The sequence below is a fragment of the Bombina bombina genome, chromosome 4, assembly GCF_027579735.1.
Source record: "Bombina bombina isolate aBomBom1 chromosome 4, aBomBom1.pri, whole genome shotgun sequence".
Classification (NCBI taxonomy): domain Eukaryota; kingdom Metazoa; phylum Chordata; class Amphibia; order Anura; family Bombinatoridae; genus Bombina; species Bombina bombina.
This window is the reverse complement of record NC_069502.1, coordinates 769,627,170-769,648,199: the sequence shown is the minus strand read 5'-3', so window position 1 is coordinate 769,648,199 and position 21,030 is coordinate 769,627,170. Positions and strand designations below refer to the sequence as shown.

Genomic DNA, 21,030 nt, shown 5'->3' with positions numbered 1-21,030 from the left:
ATATCGAGGCATCACTGCAATAACCGGAAAGCAGCTGGAAGTGAGCAGGATCGCTTCCAGCTGCTTTCCACACCGAGGACGTGCAGGGTACGTTCTCAGGCGTTAACTGCCTTTTTTTTGAGGACGTACCCTGCACGTCCTCGGTCGTTAAGGGGTTAAAGGGACATTATACACTAATTTTTTCTTTGCATAAATGTTTTGTAGATGATCTATTTATATAGCCCATAACGTTTTTTTTTCTTATAAAATGTATAGTTTTGCTTATTTTTAAATAACATTGCTCTGATTTTCAGACTCCTAACCAAGCCCCAAAGTTTTATGTGAATACCGTCAGCTACCTTCTCCAGCTTGCTCCTGTTTGTGTAAAGAGTCTTTTCATATGCAAAAGAAGGGGGGGGGGAGGGTCTGATATTTCCCACTTGCAGTGGGCTTTCCAGCAACCTTTTCAACAGAGATAAACTGTGAGCTTCTAAGTAAGTTTTTAAACAGTTTTATACTGGATTTTTATATTATTATCTGTGCATCTTATCCTTTATAGTAGTGTCTATTACATGCAGTTATATGAAAATGAGTGTATACTGTCCCTTTAAGATTTAGCACAACACACTGCTAACTACAAGACAATAGATAATAAACAGTCACAGTCATGTGATCAGGGGGCTGGAAGAAGGTTCTTAGATACAAGGTAATCACAGAGGTAAAACGTATATTAATATAACAGTGTTGGTTTTGCAAAACTGAGGAATGGGTAATAAAGGGATTATCTATCTTTTAAACAATAACAACTCTATTGTAGACCTTTAACCCATGAATTATTTTCATTTCAGGACTATTTCAAACTATGGCACCAATTGTCAGAATTGCTCTGGTTCTGGTATTAACTTTTCAGGCTGTTCAGTGTACATATAGAAATGATCCATCATTCTCAAGGTAAGCTACATTTAGCCAACATAATGTGTGTCTTAATAGATGTCACACTTATGTTAATATGAGGACGGAACAAGATATAGCAAACTAACGGCTAGATTTGGAGTTTTGTCGGTAAGGACCCGCGTAGCTAATGCCGGCTTTTTTCTGGCCGCACCATAAAAATAACTCTGGTATTGAGAGTCCACATAAAGGCTGCGTTAGGCTCCAAAAAAGGAGCGTAGAGCATATTTAACGCAGCTTCAACTCTCGATACAAGAGTTGCTTACGCAAGCGGCCAGCCTCAAAAACATGCTCGTGCACGATTCCCCCATAGGAAACAATGGGGCTGTTTGAGCTGAAAAAAACCTAACACCTGCAAAAAAGCCGCGTTCAGCTCCTAACGCAGCCCCATTGTTTGCTATGCGTAAACACTTCCTACGTCTGCACCTAACACCCTAACATGTACCCCGAGTCTAAAGACCCCTAACCTTACACTTATTAACCCCTATTCTGCCGCCCCCGCTATCGCTGACCCCTGCATATTATTTTTAACCCCTAATCTGCCGCTCCGTAAACCGCCGCTACTTACATTATCCCTATGTACCCCTAATCTGCTGCCCCTAACACCGCCGACCCCTATGTTATATTTATTATCCCCTAATCTGCCCCCCACAACGTCGCCTCCACCTGCCTACACTTATTAACCCCTAATCTGCCGAGCGGACCGCACCGCTATTATAATAAAGTTATTAACCACTAATCCGCCTCACTAACCCTATAATAAATAGTATTAACCCCTAATCTGCCCTCCCTAACATCGCCGACACCTAACTTCAATTATTAACCCCTAATCTGCCGACCGGAGCTCACCACTATTCTAATAAATGTATTAACCCCTAAAGCTAAGTCTAACCCTAACACTAACACCCCCCTAAATTAAATATAATTTTAATCTAACGAAATTAATTAACTCTTATTAAATAAATTATTCCTATTTAAATCTAAATACTTACCTGTAAAATAAATCCTAATATAGCTACAATATAAATTATAATTACATTGTAGCTATTTTAGGATTAATATTTATTTTACAGGCAACTTTGTAATTATTTTAACCAGGTACAATAGCTATTAAATAGTTAATTATTTAATAGTTACCTAGTTAAAATAATTACAAAATTACCTGTAAAATAAATCCTAACCTAAGTTACAATTAAACCTAACACTATACTATCATTAAATTAATTAAATAAAATACCTACAATTACCTACAATTAAACCTAACACTACACTATCAATACATTAATTAAATACAATATCTACAAATAACTACAATGAAATAAACTAACTAAAGTACAAAAAATAAAAAAGAACTAAGTTACAAAAAATAAAAAAATATTTACAAACATAAGAAAAATATTACAACAATTTTAAACTAATTACACCTACTCTAAGCCCCCTAATAAAATAACAAAGCCCCCCAAAATAACAAAATGCCCTACCCTATTCTAAATTACTAAAGTTAAAAGCTCTTTTACCTTACCAGCCCTGAACAGGGCCCTTTGCGGGGCATGCCCTAAGAAGTTCAGCTCTTTTGCCTGTAAAAAAAACATACAATACCCCCCCCCCCCCAACATTACAACCCACCACCCACATACCCCTAATCTAACCCAAACCCCCCTTAAATAAACCTAACACTAAGCCCCTGAAGATCTTCCTACCTTATCTTCACCATACCAGGTTCACTGATCCGTCCTGAAGAGCTCCTCCGATGTCCTGATCCAAGCCCAAGCGGGGGGCTGAAGATGTCCATGATCCGGTAGAAGTCTTCATCCAAGCGGGGCAGAAGAGGTCTTCCATCCGATTGAAGTCTTCATCCAGGCGGCATCTTCTATCAACATCCATCTGGAGCGGAGCGGCAGCATCCTGAAGACCTCCGACGCGGAACATCCATCCTGGCCGACGACTGAGCGACGAATGACGGTTCCTTTAAATGACGTCATCCAAGATGGCGTCCCTCGAATTCCGATTGGCTGATAGGATTCTATCAGCCAATCGGAATTAAGGTAGGAATATTCTGATTGGCTGATGGAATCAGCCAATCAGAATCAAGTTCAATCCGATTGGCTGATCCAATCAGCCAATCAGATTGAGCTCGCATTCTATTGGCTGATCGGAACAGCCAATAGAATGCAAGCTCAATCTGATTGGCTGATTGGATCAGCCAATCGGATTGAACGTGATTCTGATTGGCTGATTCCATCAGCCAATCAGAATATTCCTACCTTAATTCCGATTGGCTGATAGAATCCTATCAGCCAATCGGAATTCGAGGGACGCCATCTTGGATGACGTCCCTTAAAGGAACCGTCATTCTTCAGTTGGACGTCGCCGGATGAAGATGGGTCCGCGTCGGAGGTCTTCAGGATGGAGCCGGTCCTCATCGGATGAAGATAGAAGATGCCGCTTGGAAGATGATGTTTGCCGGTCCGGATCTACTCTTCTTCCCGGATAGGATGAAGACTTTGGAGCCTCTTCTGGACCTCTTCAGCCACCGGATGATGGATGTCTAGCCCCCGCTTGGGTTGGATGAAGATTTTGGAGCCAGGACGGATCGGTGATACCTGGTGAGGTGAAGACAAGGTAGGATGATCTTCAGGGGCTTAGTGTTAGGTTTATTTAAGGGGGGTTTGGGTTAGATTAGGGGTATGTGGGTGGTGGGTTGTAATGTTGGGGGGGGGGGGGGTATTGTATGTTTTTTTTTTACAGGAAAAAGAGTTGAACTTCTTGGGGCAGCCCCGCAAAAGGCCCTGTTCAGGGGTGGTAAGGTAAAAGAGCTTTGAACTTTAGTAATTTAGAATAGGGTAGGGCATTTTTTTATTTTGGGGGTCTTTGTTATTTTATTAGGGGGCTTAGAGTAGGTGTAATTAGTTTAAAATTAATGTAATATTTTTTTATTTTTTGTAACTTAGTTCTTTTTTATTTTTTGTACTTTAGTTAGTTTATTTCATTGTAGTTATTTGTACATATTGTATTTAATTAATTTATTGATAGTGTAGTGTTAGGTTTAATTGTAGGTAATTGTAGGTATTTTATTTAATTTAATGATAGTATAGTGTTAGGTTTAATTGTAACTTCGGTTAGGATTTATTTTACAGGTAATTTTGTTATTATTTTAACTAGGTAACTATTAAATAGTTCTTAACTATTTAATAGCTATTGTACCTGGTTAAAATAATTACAAAGTTGCCTGTAAAATAAATATTAATCCTAAAATAGCTACAATGTAATGATAATTTATATTGTAGCTATATTAGGATTTATTTTACAGGTAAGTATTTAGCTTTAAATAGGAATAATTTATTTAATAAGAGTTAATTAATTTCGTTAGATTTCAATTATATTTAACTTAGGGGGGTGTTAGTGTTAGGGTTAGACTTAGCTTTAGGGGTTAATACATTTATTAGAATAGCGGTGAGCTCCGGTCGGCAGATTAGGGGTTAATGTTTGAAGTTAGGTGTCGGCGATGTTAGGGAGGGCAGATTAGGGGTTAATACTATTTATTATAGGGTTAGTGAGGCGGATTAGGGGTTAATAACTTTATTATAATAGCGGTGCGGTCCGCTCGGCAGATTAGGGGTTAATAAGTGTAGGCAGGTGGAGGCGACGTTGAGGGCGGCAGATTAGGGGTTAATAAATATAATATAGGGGTCGGCGGTGTTAGGGGCAGCAGATTAGGGGTACATAGCTATAATGTAGGTGGCGGCGCTTTGCGGTCAGCAGATTAGGGGTTAATTATTGTAGGTAGCTGGCGGCGACGTTGTGGGGGGCAGGTTAGGGGTTAATAAATATAATACAGGGGTCGGCGGTGTTGGGGGCAGCAGATTAGGGGTACATAGGGATAACTTAGCTGGCGGCGCTTTGCGGTCGGCAGATTAGGGGTTAAAAAAAATAAATCGAGTGTCGGCGATGTGGGGGGACCTCGGTTTAGGGGTACATAGGTAGTTTATGGGTGTTAGTGTACTTTAGAGTACAGTAGTTAAGAGCTTTATGAACCGGCGTTAGCCCAGAAAGCTCTTAACTACTGACTTTTTCCTGCGGCTGGAGTTTTGTCGTTAGAATTCTAACGCTCACTTCAGACACGACTCTAAATACCGGAGTTAGGAAGATCCCATTGAAAAGATAGGATACGCAACTGACGTAAGGGGATCTGCGGTATGGAAAAGTCGCGGCTGAAAAGTGAGCGTTAGACCCTTTTTTGAGTGACTCCAAATACCGGAGTTAGCCTAAAACCAGCGTTAGGAGCCTCTAACGCTGGTTTTCACGGCTAACGCCAAACTCCAAATCTAGCCGTAATAAAACATGAACTAGGTTCGCCAGACATTTTGTTTTAGATCTTGCAATGCTTTTGATGGTTTAGGTAGTTATCAGTGCGAGACATTTATTTCAATTTCTCCCACTGCTGATGTCAGACTCACAGTCCTATAGTTCTGGGCACTTCCTCATTCAGTGTGACATTATCAGGCATCAATTGATGAAATCACAACATCTTAAATGGACATTCCGGTTAAAAGTTAAAGAGACAGTCTAGTCAAAATTAAACTTTCCCTATTCAGATAGGGCATTCAATTTTAAACAACTTTCCAATTTACTTTTATCATCAAATTTGCTTTGTTCCCTTGGTATTCATTTTTTTTTTATTATTATTATTTAAATCTAGGATGGTAGCACGTTTAGAGAACCTTTTAAACTAGGCAAAGGGGGGGAGGGTCAATTTGAACAAAATAGAACAGAGAGATCAGTGTCTGAATATGTCACTCCATTAATATCTCAAGGAAGGGATGACTTAAGAAATGTCACATTAGAAAGTATAGAGGAAAGTACACCAAGTAGCAGCAGAAAGCACATGAAAATTAAATGTATGACAACAAATGCAAGAAGCATGACAGGTAAAATGGGGGAGCTGACGCTCTTAGTTGCAGAAGAGGACTATGATGTTATCAGTATAACTGAAACTTGGTGGGATGATTCACATGACTGGGCAGTTAACTTAGAGGGGTATACATTATTTAGGAGGGACAGGAATAATAAAAGGGGTGGAGGAATCTGCATGTATATTAAACCTGACCTTAAACCTACAATAAGGGAAGATATTTATGATACAAGTGACAATGTAGAGACCCTGTGGGTTGAAATAAAGAGTGGGGGAAAATCCTAAAAACATATTACTAGGAACATGCTACAAGCCTCCCAACATTAGTGACCCGGAGGAAACTCAACTACTTATCCAAATAGGTAAGGCTGCTGATAACAGTGCTGTAATTATGGGAGATTTTAACTACCCTGATATAAACTGGGCCAATGAAACTAGTAATTCAGCTAAGGGGGATAGATTTTTAAATGTTCTCAGGGATAACTTCTTGTCACAATTAATAGAGGAGCCAACTAGGAGTAAAGCTATATTGGATTTAGTGCTATCAAACAATACAGATATAATATCAAACATAGAAGTTAAAGAACATTTGGGTAACAGTGATCATAACATGGTCACATTTGAAATCTCTTTTCATATGCAGTGTTTTAAAGGCTTAACTAAGACTTTTAATTTCAAGAAAGCAAAATTCAACGATTTAAGGAAATCATTAAATAATATAAATTGGGACAATGTATTTTCTAATAAAAATACAGAGGATAAATGGATAATATTTAAAAATTTGTTAAATAAATATACATATCAATACATACCATATGGTTATAAAAATAAAAATAAAAAAAATAAGCCGTTATGGCTAAATAAAAATGTGTTAAAAGAAATTAGGAAAAAACGTAGGGCATTTAAATTATTAAAAGAAAATAGTACAGACTCAGCATACAATATTTATAAGGAATGTAACAAAGCATGCAAAAAAGCAATCAAATTAGCCAAAATTGAAAATGAAAAATTAATTGCCAAGGATTCTAAGTCTAACCCTAAAAGGTTCTTTAAGTACATAAATAGCAAAAAATCTAAGAAGGATAATATAGGTACATTAAAATGTGTGGAGGGTAGCATGATAAATAATGACAGGGAAAAGGCTGAGGTACTAAACCAGTTTTTTTCTTCAGTATACACGAGAGAGGAACCATTGAATGATACTTTGGAACAGAATAGAACATGCCAGTCCATACCACTAACTGGGTTTTGTTTAGAGGATATCAGGAAAAAACTAAAAAATATTAAGGTAAATAAAACTCCAGGCCCAGATGGAATACACCCAAGGGTGTTAAGTGAACTTAGCACTGTTATAGACAAACCTTTACTCTTAATTTTTCAAGACTCATTATCCTCAGGCATGGTACCCCAGGATTGGCGTAAAGCTGATGTGGTGCCACTCTTCAAAAAGGGAAGCAGGGATGATCCAGGAAGCTATAGACCAGTTAGTCTGACATCAATAGTGGGGAAGATATTTGAAGGGATTATAAGGGATTATATTGATGAGCATATTCGTGTAAACAAGATTATGAGTTCTAATCAGCATGGCTTTAGGAGAAATAGATCATGTCAAACTAATCTAATTAGATTCTACGAGGAAGTAAGTAAAAATATAGATAAAGGGGAATCAGTTGATGTGATATACTTAGATTTTGCAAAGGCATTTGATACAGTGCCTCATGAGAGATTAATGCACAAAATTAAGGGACTGGGAATAGCTGAAAATGTTAGCTCATGGATAAATAACTGGATAAAAGATAGGGAGCAACGAGTAGCAGTAAATGGATCATACTCAGATTGGACAAAGGTAATCAGTGGCGTCCCCCAGGGATCAGTACTGGGCCCTGTTCTTTTTAATATTTTTATAAATGACTTGGAGCAAGGATTAAATAGCGACATCTCTATTTTTGCAGATGATACTAAGTTAAGTAAGGTCATTAGGTCAGAGCAGGATGAACTCTCTTTGCAAAGGGATTTGCTAAAATTAGAACTATGGGCAAGTGAATGGAAAATGAGATTTAATACGGAAAAATGTAAGGTTCTACATTTTGGAAGTAAAAATAAGCAGGCTATGTATTTTTTAAATGGGACAAGACTTAGCCAAACACAGGAGGAAAGGGATTTGGGAGTAGTAATAGATAACAAGCTAAATATGAGTGCACAATGCAGAGCAGCGGCTTCAAAGGCTAATAAGATACTAGCATGTATTAAAAGAGGCATTGATTCAAGGGAGGAAAGCATAATTCTGTCATTATATAAAGCCCTGGTAAGACCTCACCTTGAGTTTGGAGTGCAGTTCTGGGGACCGATTGCTAAAAAAGATATTGCAGAACTAGAAAAAGTTCAGAGAAGGGCCACAAAGCTAATAAGGGGATTGGAGAAATTAACCTATGAGGAGAGGCTAGCCAAACTGGGTCTGTTCTCTTTAGAAAAAAGGCGCTTGAGAAGTGACATGATTACTTTATATAAATATATTCAAGGCCCATATACAGAGATGGCAGAAGCTCTTTTTATTCCAAGAAAATTGGTTCTGACAAGAGGTCATAATTTAAGGTTGGAGGAAAGGAGATTTAATCTCCAGCAACGGAAACGTTTTTTCACTGTAAGAGCAATAAAATTGTGGAACTCATTAGCAAAGGAGGTAGTGAATGCCAATACCATAGATACATTTAAAAATAGTCTGGATAATTTTCTGTATATAAACAAAATTCATGGATATGATTGCTAGTATTAAATGGGTCACATTTTAATGGGGTTATTTAAGCTTAACTGGAGCTTTTTGTAAGTATTTTAGATTTGTATAGGTTGAACTCGATGGACTTCAGTCTTTTTTCAACCTTATCTACTATGTTACTATGTTACTATGTTACTATGTTAGGTAGGTTTAAAGTTATTTCTAAACCGTTGAAGGCCACCTCTTATCCCAGTTCATTTTGACAGTTTTTTTACACTGCTAATTCATACGTACCATATAGATAACCTTGTGCTCACTCCCATTAAGTTATTTATGAGTCAGCACTGATTGGCTAAAATGCAAGTCTGTCAAAAGAACTGAGACATGTGGGCAGTCTGCACTGGCTTAGATACAAGATAATCACAGAGGTAAAAAGTGTATTGATATAACAGTGTTGGTTATGCAAAACTTGGGAACGGCTAATGAGGGGATTTATCTATCTTTTTAAACAATAACATTTTTCATGTATACTGTTCCTTTAAATGCACATAGATGAATTACATCTTTGATTAGAAACATATTTGCATTCTAAATCTATTGGCAAAAATGTTTCTAGTAAAATGTATCACTGTTTTAGTGTTAACTTTTTTTTCTCTGCATGTGAAGCATAGCTACATATTCTCAGTGCACCAGCATTTTAAACACTGCAGCTGCTCAGAGCGCCAGCGGGGCCTGTATCTTGTCAACAGTTAACAAATTAAACCATTACCAGATGGTAGAAGCACCTTAGGCTCTCTGAGCAAGTGCTGTGTATAAAATGCGGGTGCACGGTGCATACTTAAATACACTTTTGAAACAGCTATAGATTTTATTAGAAGCATTTTTGCTAATACCTGTAAATTATAAAAATGGTTTTATTCAAAACTGAAATACATCCATGTGGATTCTAATTTTGGCTGGAATGTCCCTTTAACCCCTTTGGGGATACAAGTGATAAGGATGTACAATCACATCTTATTTAGCTACTAATGAATGAAGATGGCAGAGAGATGTCCTTTGTTCATGCAAGAAAAAGCAAATATGTTTCCCTGTCATCCTCCACACCCAACAGGTTAATTACACTGTCGCATACACAATGGGCTCTATTTCTTAATGTACATAAGTAGCTTGTGGTGCAGGGTTGTTCATGTGATTCGCCAAGCCACAAGTTAAAGGGACAGTCTACTCCCTGAATTTTTATTGCTTAAAAAGATAGATAATCCCTTTATTACCCATTCCCCAGTTTTGCACAACCAACACAGTTATAATAATATACTTTTTACCTCTTTGATTACCTTATATCTAAGCCTCAGCAAACTGCCCCCTTTTCTCACTTCTTTTGACAGACTTGCATATTAGCCAATTTTTACATAATTGTAAGGATAGCATACAAATAAAAAAAGGGATTTCTAATCCCTAGGTTAAAGGGTTAATAATTACTGTCCCTTGTAAATATCAGCAGGGATAATGTATTGCTATTTAATAAAACACATTCACACTAATTCTTTATTGGAACACAAAACCATTCATACCAGCAACATGATTTAAAACCACTTAAAGGGACAGTCAAGTCCAAAAAAACCTTTCATTTTTCAAATAGGGCATGTAATTTTAAACAACTTTCCAATTTACTTTTATCAACAATTTTGCTTTGTTCTCTTGGTATTCTAGTTGAAAGCAAACCTAGGAAGGCACATATGATAATTTATAAGCCCTTGAAGGCCGCCTCTATTGTATTTACTTTTCACAGCAGGGGAGAGCTAGCTCTTGTAGGCCATATAGATAGCATTGTGATCACGCCCGTGGCTAGTGGCAGACACTGCACTAATTGGCTAAAATGCAAGTCAATAGATAATAACTAAAAGTCATGTGATTAGGGGCGGTCAGAAGATGCTTAGATACAAGTTAGTCACAAAAGTAAAAAGTGTATTAATATAACAGTGTTGGTTTTGCAAAACTGGGGAATGGGTAATAAAGGGATTATCTATCTTTTTAAACAACAAAAATTCTGGTGTTGACTGTCCCTTTAAAGGGACATGAGATCCACATTTTTTCTTTCATGATTTAGAAAGAGCATGCAATTTTAAACATCTTTCTAATTTACTTCTATTATCTAATTTGTTTTATTCTCTTGATATTCTTTGCTGAAAAGCATATCTAGATATGCTCAGTAGCTGCTGATTGGTTGCTGCACATAGAAGCCTTGTGTGATTGGCTCACCCATGTGCATTGCTTTTTCTTCAACTAAGGATATCTAAAAAATGAAGCAAAATAAATAATAGAAGTAAATTGTAATGTTTAAATTTCTATTCTCTATCTGAATCATGAAAGAAAGATTTTGGGTTTAGTGGCCCTTTAAGCCTGAGTAACCACCAAAATTACTGCTATATCGATGTAATATATTAAAATATTAAGTACTTCAGCAGGCAGAAGGTAAAGACTAAGCCCCTTCAATCTGGGAGCTATTTTAGTTTTAACTGATCCAAAAAGTGAGTGCACTGCTGAATGTAGACAAAAATAGTAACGATATAGGTAGAGTAAAGGGATCAGGAAAGCTGTTTAAAACAGTAGAGACAAGGTTTCTCCAAGTGACCCCTGACGCGCGTTTTACAAGAACGCCCTGGGGCATAGAACTTTGTATTATACCTAACAATTCTTATTGATCTATAACAAGGCTTTTGTGAATACTACTTTGCTGTCCTTTCCCCCACCCTTTGTCCTTTTTTGCATTTTAGCCAAACAGTGCTGACTACTAGGTAATTCCATGGGACTGAACACAATTTTATATACATGGCACACATGAACTAGCACCGTCTAGCTGTAAAAAATGTCAAAATGCACTGAAATAAGAGGTGGCCTTCAAGGGCTTATAAATTAGCATATGAGCCTACCTAGGTTTAGCTTTCAACAAAGAGTACCAAGAGAACAAAGTAAATTTGATGATAAAAGTAATTTGGAAAGTTGTTTAAAATTGCATGGCCTATCTGAATCATGAAGTTTTAATTTTGACTAGACTGTCCCTTTTAAGAAGTAGAGGTTGTAAACATTTTTCAGGTGGATTGACATGCCCTGCTCTCTTACGATTGGTTCCATGGCATGGGAATGGGCTGCACAAGCTTTGCTTGTGCTGTCATACAACTGTACAACTAAGCAAACTGTAAAATATGATTCTACTGGAATTTACTACAATCACTTTCTGAAATAATTTTTATTTCCGTTTTAATCAGGTCTTAAAAAAAATACGATTTTATAGGAACATGAAACTCAAAATAAGGTATAAAAGCAGAAGCCATTTCAACATTTGTTTTTTATTTTGTTTTTAGCCGGCAACATGAATGGTCAAAACTTATTCTCACTCATCACTGGCCAGTAACTGTATGCAAGGTAAGATATTCTCTACTATGCAATAATTAAGCAAGTTCTCCTTATACATCCTTTATTGTTTTAAAGGGACACTAATGTAAATATTAAACTTTCAAGATTCATGAAGAGCATGCTGTTTTAAGAGACTTTTCAATTTACTTCCGTTATCAAATCTTGTACAGTCTTTTTATATGCACACTTTTTGAGGCAACATCTCCTATTGAGCATGTGAGCAAATTCAGTGTATACATATGTCTGTGATTGGCTGATGGTTGTCACATGATACAGGGGGCTGTTAAATGGTGAAAAAAATACATTTGTCCCCCAAAAAATCTACTACTTATTTGAAATTCAGGACAAGTGTTATTGCACTGTCTTTTTTTATTATGCTTTTGACAATTATACAATTCTTCTGTGTTTAATGGACCTTTTAATGCTCTAGAACTTTATCTAGAAAATACTTAACTACATGAAAGTCAAAAGTAAACTGGGACTATATAGACCCAGAATACTGTTTAACCCTTTACCACTATTAGGATGTTCCATGCCGTCCAAACTGCACTGGACTTTAGCGCTGTTAGAACGGCATGGATCGTCCTTGCCATTTGACTGTCCTGAAGCCATAGCCGCTTCATAAATGTGATTGTGTGCTGGAGGGCGGGCCTAGTGTCAGACACTCCCCCCTGACCTGATCCCATCATTTAAAACGATCACGTGATTTTAATTTTTACTTATTTGTTTACAGTTGCCATGAGACAAATAAGTCCCAGCGGGAAAGGGTTAAAGATACTTGCAATGCAGTGGGTTTATGCAGTGTGTGGCTGGGTGTATGTAGTGGGCAGCTGGGTGTGTGCACACGGTGCTAATCCTGACACTGAAATTCTAAATAAGCTTTTTTTAAAAAATTCTATTCAGCAGCTGCAACACAATAGCAGAGGTGTAACTAGAAACCAAAGGGCCCAGGTGCAAGAATCCAAGCAGGGTCCCCTGCCCCCCCCCCAAAAAAAAAGTGTGAATTTAACACAGAAAAAAACAAAAAAAAAACATTTTTGTGTGTGCTGTATACACACACAGTCACACACACACACACACACACAGTCACACAGTCACCCACACACAGTCACCTATATATATATATATATATTATATGTGGACAAGCACTAATATCTAGTAAGATAGGAAAGGTATGGATACAGAGTGCAATAATGCTCGAGACTAAGGTGTATTCCAGAACCCACCTCAAAAATAATGTAAATAAAATTAGGTGTCTCCGCACTACCTTCAAGTTAATATACCTAGAAAGATATGATGACAAAGGTATATATCTCAAAGAACAATCAAGCAATATTATATAGAACAAAAAATACTGCATAATCAAACAAGGATGCAAATACAAAAAAAGAAAAAACAAAAAATACTGGGCGTCCCCAGTCCTAGCAAATAAAGTGTAGATGTCAGTCCAACCTATATGGAAAGCCAAACCCTTAGGCTGAAAAGTTCCATGGTCAAGTTATGTGTATTTAAGAAGTATAAATATGTAGATCACATACATAAGTATAGGCACAGACACATGTAATAATGTAACTCGCATCTCCCCAAAAAATTTTACCAAATTGTGTGTCTGGACTCTGAACATTTAAAATAAAAAATTAAACACAAAAAAATATTATTTTCCTGCAGTAGTTTGTGCTAATAAAACCATATATACTTATGTTTTCATAGCAGAATCTAACATCCTCAGTGCTACACTACGGCTTCATAAATCAGTTCTGCACTTCTGGACTTGTCACAGCTACACTAAGCAATTATGGTGAATTACTCCATAATGTTCCATGGCATTATTTATACACTATGGGCAAGATTACATATGCAGAGTCGCCCGCAAAGGCCGGCAACGCCGGGTTTTACGCGGTTTTGGTATCACATATACAGCGGTGCATATATTTCACCCGTTGCCCGCAATTTTTACTCCCATCAGCCAACATAGAACAGCATCGCAAATCGGTATCACATAAAAATTTAAAATTTTTATTCCACACACATAGGCAGGCGCAGCAAGACTGGCACTGAGTATGTGAGCACCGTAACCCCCTGAAAATAGTAACTAACACCTAATGCATGCACAATATCTATCTACCTCCTGAAAATAGCTAACACAAAACACATGCACAATATCTACCTGTCAACCGCCAACCCCCACCGCAATAACTAATAAACCCCTAATCCACCAATCCCCACATCGCAAAACATCTAACCAATTAACCCCTAAACCGCCATCACCCCACAACGCAATATACTTTAATAAACTATTAACCCCTAATCTGCCATTCACCCCTATCGCAAAGTACATATTAAAACTATTAACCCCTAAACCGCCATCCCCCACCAACGCAATACACTTAATCCTAATCCGCCATTAACCCACATCGCAACAAATCTAATAAATCTATTAACCCCTAATCTGCCAAATCCCCACAACAAAAACTAATTAAATTACTAAACCCCCTAACCTAACACCCCCTAAATTGACCCAAATTACCTAAATTAAAAAATACTAAATTACAATTAAAATAAAAAAGCTAACAATACTTAAAAAAAAATTAAATTAATCTAAGATTACAAAAATAAAAAATTCTAACATTAAATAAAATAATAAACCAAATTATCAAAAATTAAACCTAATCCCTATGAAAATGAAAAAGTCCCCCTAAAATAAAAACACCCCCTAATCTAATGCTAAACTACCAATAGCCCTTAAAAGCTCTTTTACCTTAAAAAATACAAAGTTCACCCTCTAACAGTAAAAAAAAAACCCCACTCAACAAACCCCACAAAATAAAAAACCTAACACTAAAAAAATCCTAAACTACCCATTGCCCCTAAAGGGGCATTTGTATGGACATTGCCCTTAAAATGGCATTAAGCTCTTTTACTGCCCTTAAAAGGGCATTCGGCTCTTTTTCAAAGGCCCATTAAATCCCTAATCTAAAAAAAGAAGAAGCTTTTTTTAGTGGTTTATAGTTTTATTAGGATTACTGCGTTGTGTGGGTTTGGCGGATTAGGGGTTAATACATTTATAAGGTTTGTTGCAATGTGGGTTAATGGCGGATTAGGAGTTAATAGTTTTAATAGGCACTTTTCGATGTGGTTGAATGGCGGATTAGGGGTTAATACATTTATTAGGTAGTTTACGATCTTGGTTGGCGGATTTAGGGGTTAATACTTTTATTAGGTAGATTGTGATGTGGGTGAATGGCGGATTAGGAGTTAATAGTTTAATCAGGCATATTGCGTTGTGGGGGGTTGTCGGTTTAGGGGTTAATACTTTTATTATTAGTTCCGATGTGGGTTTGATGGCGGATATAGGTGTTTTACGTGTCAGGTTTATTTTTGGGAGGTGGTTTATACTTTTACGGGAGATTTGACATTTTATTTTATTTTCTTAAGCGCTGACAGTTTCTAAAGTGTGGTAAGTGACTGGCGACTCCAGAAATTTGTATTTACGCTCATTTCTGGACATCGCAAGTTTATCTGACTTACGGCACTTTATAAACTGCCGGCGCCGTATATGTGATACCCCGATGTGCGAGCTGAAATTACGGGCGGCGCGGGTTACAGCAGTTGCGCTGAAGCTTGCGCTGCATATATGTCTATTTCCACTCCCCCTTTAACATGTGAAAGCCATCAGCCAATCACAAATGCATAGCAAAGTAAGAGGGGTGGTGTGAGTGCTAGTCAAATGGTTAATGCTTGAATCCCTAAGTGGTCTGATAAATCTCAAAATACAGACTATTGGATAGAAAAGTGAGGATAAAGTGTGGGATAAGCGCTCCACAAATAGAGCTAACCAGAGGATTATATATAAAATGTAATGACAAGAGACCCAATGTTGTCAAGAATATAAAAAATCTTTATAATAAATTTATATAGCGTTTTTTTGGCAAATGTCGTATCAACACATACAAAAATACAGATGATGCCGGCATCAAAAACAATAAAACATCATAAAATGTATTAAAAAAACAAAGGGAAATGAGCCGACACAAATGTAAAAATTATCGGCTGGAAATTTGATTTAAAAAAAATGTGTATATATAGATAGACTTGATTAAGGCAGATAATTATTATCACAACAATCTTATCGTTATGTTTTACCAATGATACGATCATATGGTTAGGTAAAGTCCAGACGGCTGTTAAACACAGTGTATGGTGGAGGCGTCTGATCTATTAGCCGTTAGGAGTAACTGTGAGTGATGAGCCGTGAGGTTTGACGTCACGTCACCTGACTGGTAATTTTCCTCCAATCCCTGTGACGAGCCTGGACACAGTAATTATTTGGAAAAGTATCCCAGTTGAAAATATATACAGTTAAGTCAATGTATGATTACTTTCCCAAGTTGTATAGCGGGTTTATTGTATCAGCGGCTCAAGATAGTGTGAGATGTTGAGCCGTTCTTTTTTATCCGTTCTTTTTTTGGGAAGTCCGTCTTTTTTCAATAAAGCTCCTAAGCACTTTGTTGTTATCCGTAGTATTTGTATTAAGTAGGGCTATGATGGGAGCAAGATGGAACAGAGGGGCACACAGGGATTATTCATATATCCGTCTCAGTGTCTATTCAAGGAGATAGAAATGAACCTGTTATAGTGCCGGTGGAGCAGTTCAGCATATAGATGGCTGTAGATAAAGTTAGGAATAAAGGCATCTAACACTGTCGAAACGCGTAGATTTGCTTACTTCTGTTCTCTGATACTTATTGTCAATAGTGTTACAACTCACAGGTTCATCTCTATCTCTATGATATATATAGATAGAAGACATATGAATAATTCCTGTGTGTAACATTCCTAACTTTATCTACAGCCATCTATATGCTGAACTGCTCCACCGGCACTATAACAGGTTAATTTCTATCTCCTTGAATAGACACTGAGACGGATATATGAATAATCCCTGTGTGCCCCTCTGTTCCATCTTGCTCCCATCATAGCCCTACTTAATACAAATACTACGGATAACAACAAAGTGCTTAGGAGCTTTATTGAAAAAAGACGGACTTCCCAAAAAAAGAACGGATAAAAAAGAACGGATCAACATCTCACACTATCTTGAGCCGCTGATACAATAAACCCGCTATACAACTTGGGAAAGTCAATCGGACATCGGACATTTGCAAGTATCGCTACTGTTACTTAGTAATCATACATTGACTTAACTGTATATATTTTCAACTGGGATACTTTTTCAAATAATTACTGTGTCCAGGCTCGTCACAGGGATTGGAGGAAAATTACCAGTCAGGTGACGTGACGTCAAACCTCACGGCTCATCACTCACAGTTACTCCTAATGGCTAATAGATCAGACGCCTCCACCATACACTGTGTTTAACAGCCGTCTGGACTTTACCTAACCATATGATCGTATCATTGGTAAAACATAACGATAAGATTGTTGTGATAATAATTATCTGCCTTAATCAAGTCTATCTATATATACATTTTTTGTTTATCAAATTTCCAGCCGATAATTTTTACATTTGTGTCCCAATATATCGGCTCATTTCCCTTTGTTTTTTTAATACATTTTATGATGTTTTATTGTTTTTGATGCCGGCATCCTCTGTATTTTTGTATGTGTTGATACGACATTTGCCAAAAAAACGCTATATAAATTTATTATAAAGATTTTTTATATTCTTGACAACATTGGGTCTCTTGTCATTACATTTTATATATAATCACAAATGCATACACATACTATGTGACAGCCATCAGCCAATCACAAATGCATATACGCTTATTCTGTGAATTCTTGCACATGCTCAGTAGGAGCTGGTGACTCAAAAAGTTTAAATATAAAAAGACTGCACTTTTTTTAATGGAAGTAAATTGGAAAGTTGTTTAAAATTGCATGCTCTATCTGAATAATGAAAGTATAATTTTGACTTGAGTGTCCCTTTAATTTTGTACAGTGTTTTGATGAAATAATGACATCATCTTACATTAAATTCAATAGCTACACGACGGTCTAACACTTAGATCAGCATGCTGCAGATATTGCATGTGCCTGATTATAGTATATTTACCTGCTAAGCTGCTGCTGGAATGAAATTGTAGTGATGAATTATACATGTTGTAAATACAAATCATACATGTTGTAAATACAAATCTCTATAAGATAATCACAAACACAAGTATATAGCACAGACAAATGTAATAATGTTACTCACATCTCTCTCTCTAAAGCACAGTCAGGTCACACATGAAATATTTGCACAGATATTTATTTATTCTGCTAAACATATAGGCACGGCCCCTATGCCCTGTGGTGATGTTTTTGCGCACCAGACACTGCGTGACCACCGGCACCAGCCTAGCCTCGCTGCTGCTTCTTGCCTCCCGGCCTTAGCTTGCTGCTTCCCTCTTCCCTCTGTGTGTGCAGCTGCATAAGGATGGGAGTGGGAGGAAGTAATGAGTGTCATAGCGTGCTTCATCACGTGAGGACCGTCCCAGCCCTATACAGCACTTGTCCGTTTCTTTTATTACTACATACAGCAACTGTAAGACTTAAGTTGATGCTCAGACTCAGTCTCACAGCCGCTGTATGCAAGTAGCCCCCCGGCCCAGTCCGCCCCTGTGGGGCCCCCCCCCAGAGTTGCCAGCCTTAGGGACGGTCGCTGTTGCGACGGTTCCGCCCTTCCACAATAGCATCCTGGAATTTAACACCCCCAGCATAATTTTAACACATTATCTCCCTTTGACAATGCTGTTTTTTTTGGGGGGGTTTACAATGTGTTCGCCAGAACAGCACACAAATAGCAACGTTGTGTAACCTTAAAGGGACATAAAACCCCCAAAATTTATTTCATGATTCAGACAGAGAATACAAATTTAAAACACCTTTCCACGTGATTACTATTATCTAGTTTGCTTCATTCTCTTGGTATCTTTTGTTGAAGAAGTAACAATGCACTACTACAAGCTAACTAAACACATCGGTGAAGCAAAAACATGAGACATATATGTGCAGCCACCAATCACCAGCTCCTGAGCCTACCTAGGTATCCTTTTCAACAAAAGATACCAAGAGAACAAAACAAATGAGATAATAGAAGTAAATTGGAAAGTTGTTTAACGTAACATGCTCTGTCTGAATCATGAAAGAAAAAATGTGCGTTTCATATACCTTTAAATTGACATTTTATTGTAAAATTGCCCCCCCACACACACACACACACCTAATGTGTTCTCAGTAATTCATGTTAATTGTGGGAGTGCATTAAATTGTTTACAAATAGCTCCTTTACCATTATTTTGTCATCTGAAATAGTTGCTTTTGCCGGTACAGAAAAATAAAATACTGCAGTATTGGCTATATAAAAGATATGTAAACTAGAGAGAGCAGCAGAAATTAGCCTCCTAGAGTGCTAGTGGGGCGTAGGGGGAGACAGAGAGACCAGCCCATATGAAAAGCTGTGCCAGCAGCTACTTTAAATACAGTGAACTCTTATCTGCCGCTTTATTTTTACGACCTAATTAGATTCTATGAGGAAGTAAGTAAACATATAGATAAAGGGAAATCAGTTGATGTGATATACTTAGATTTCGCAAAGGCGTTTGATACAGTGCCACATGAGAGATTAATGCACAAAATTAAGGGACTGGGAATAGCTGAAAATGTTAGTTTATGGATAAATAACTGGATAAAAGATAGGAAGCAACAAATAGTAGTGAATGGATCATACTCAGTTTGGACAAAGGCAATCAGTGGAGTACCCCAGGGATCAGTGCTGGACCCTATTGTTTTTAATATTTTTATAAATGACTTGGAGCTAGGATTAAATAGCGACATCTCTATTTTTGCAGATGATACTAAATTAAGTAAGGTCATTAGGTCAGAGCAGGATGAACTTTCGTTACAAAGGGATCTGCAAAAATTAGAAGTATTGGCAGGTAAATGGAAAATTAGATTTAATACGGGAAAATGCAAGGTTCTACATTTTGGAAGTAAAAATAAGCAGGCAACATATTATTTAAATGGGACAAGACTTAGCCAAACACAGGAGGGAAGGGATTTGGGGGTAGTAATAGATAACAAGCTAAAGATGGGTGCACAATGCAGGGCAGCAGCTTCAAAGGCTAATAAGATACTAGCATGTATTAAAACAGGCATTGACTCAAGGGAGGAAAGCATAATTCTGTCACTATATAAAGCCCTGGTAAGACCTCACCTTGAGCATGGAGTGCAGTTCTGGAGAGCAATCGCAAAAAAAGATATTGCAGAACTTGAAAAAGTTCAGAGAAGGGCCACAAAGCTAATAAGGGGATTGGAGAATTTAACCTATGAGGAGAGGCTAGCCAAACTGGGTCTGTTTTCTTTAGAAAAAAGGCGCTTACGAGGTGACATGATTACTTTATATAAATATATTCAAGGCCCATATACAGAGATGGCAGAAGCTCTGTTTATTCCAAGAAAATTGTTTGTGACCAGAGGTCACAATTTAAGGTTGGAGGAAAGGAGATTTAATCTCCTGCAACGGAAACGTTTTTTCACTGTAAGAGCAATAAAATTGTGGAACTCATTGCCAAAGGAGGTAGTGAATGCCAATACCCTAGATACATTTAAAAATTATTTGGATACATTTCTGTCTATAAACAAAATTCATGGATATGATTGCTAGTATTAAAGGGACAGTACACTGAAAAATTGTTTTTCCATTAATGTATTTTAAATGACTTGTTATACCAACTGCAGAGTATAAAATATTTGAGAAATTGCATTTTCATGCTTATTTGTGTATATAAAGTAGCTGATTTTGTGCTTTTAAACCACAGCCTATTACAATGGGTTGAATTTAAAGGTGATATCAGATCTCATTATGTTCTAAGTTTGTGTAAACAGACTTGCTTCCTTATCTTTTATTTGGCTGGAACACCAAAGCTCAATACATAGAGAGAACAATGGAAAATTATCATTTTATTACTTAACTATCCTGCATCCCACTGAGAGTGTAATCTCTTCTGCTGGCTGTGTATACTTAGGCTATTTAATAGCCTATACTCCAGTATTA

At 37.2% G+C, this 21,030-nt stretch overlaps 1 protein-coding gene across 1 annotated transcript in view; it reads left to right on the top strand.

The window, feature by feature from the left end:
- The window catches only part of LOC128656928 (ribonuclease T2), a 104,052-nt gene that overhangs the window by 14,145 nt on the left and 68,877 nt on the right, over positions 1-21,030 (top strand). The window contains exons 2-3 of the mRNA XM_053711102.1: positions 828-930; positions 11,918-11,978. Of these exons, the coding sequence (XP_053567077.1) occupies positions 842-930; positions 11,918-11,978 (150 nt within the window). The 5' untranslated portion in view covers positions 828-841. The remainder of the gene's footprint in view (positions 1-827; positions 931-11,917; positions 11,979-21,030) is intronic.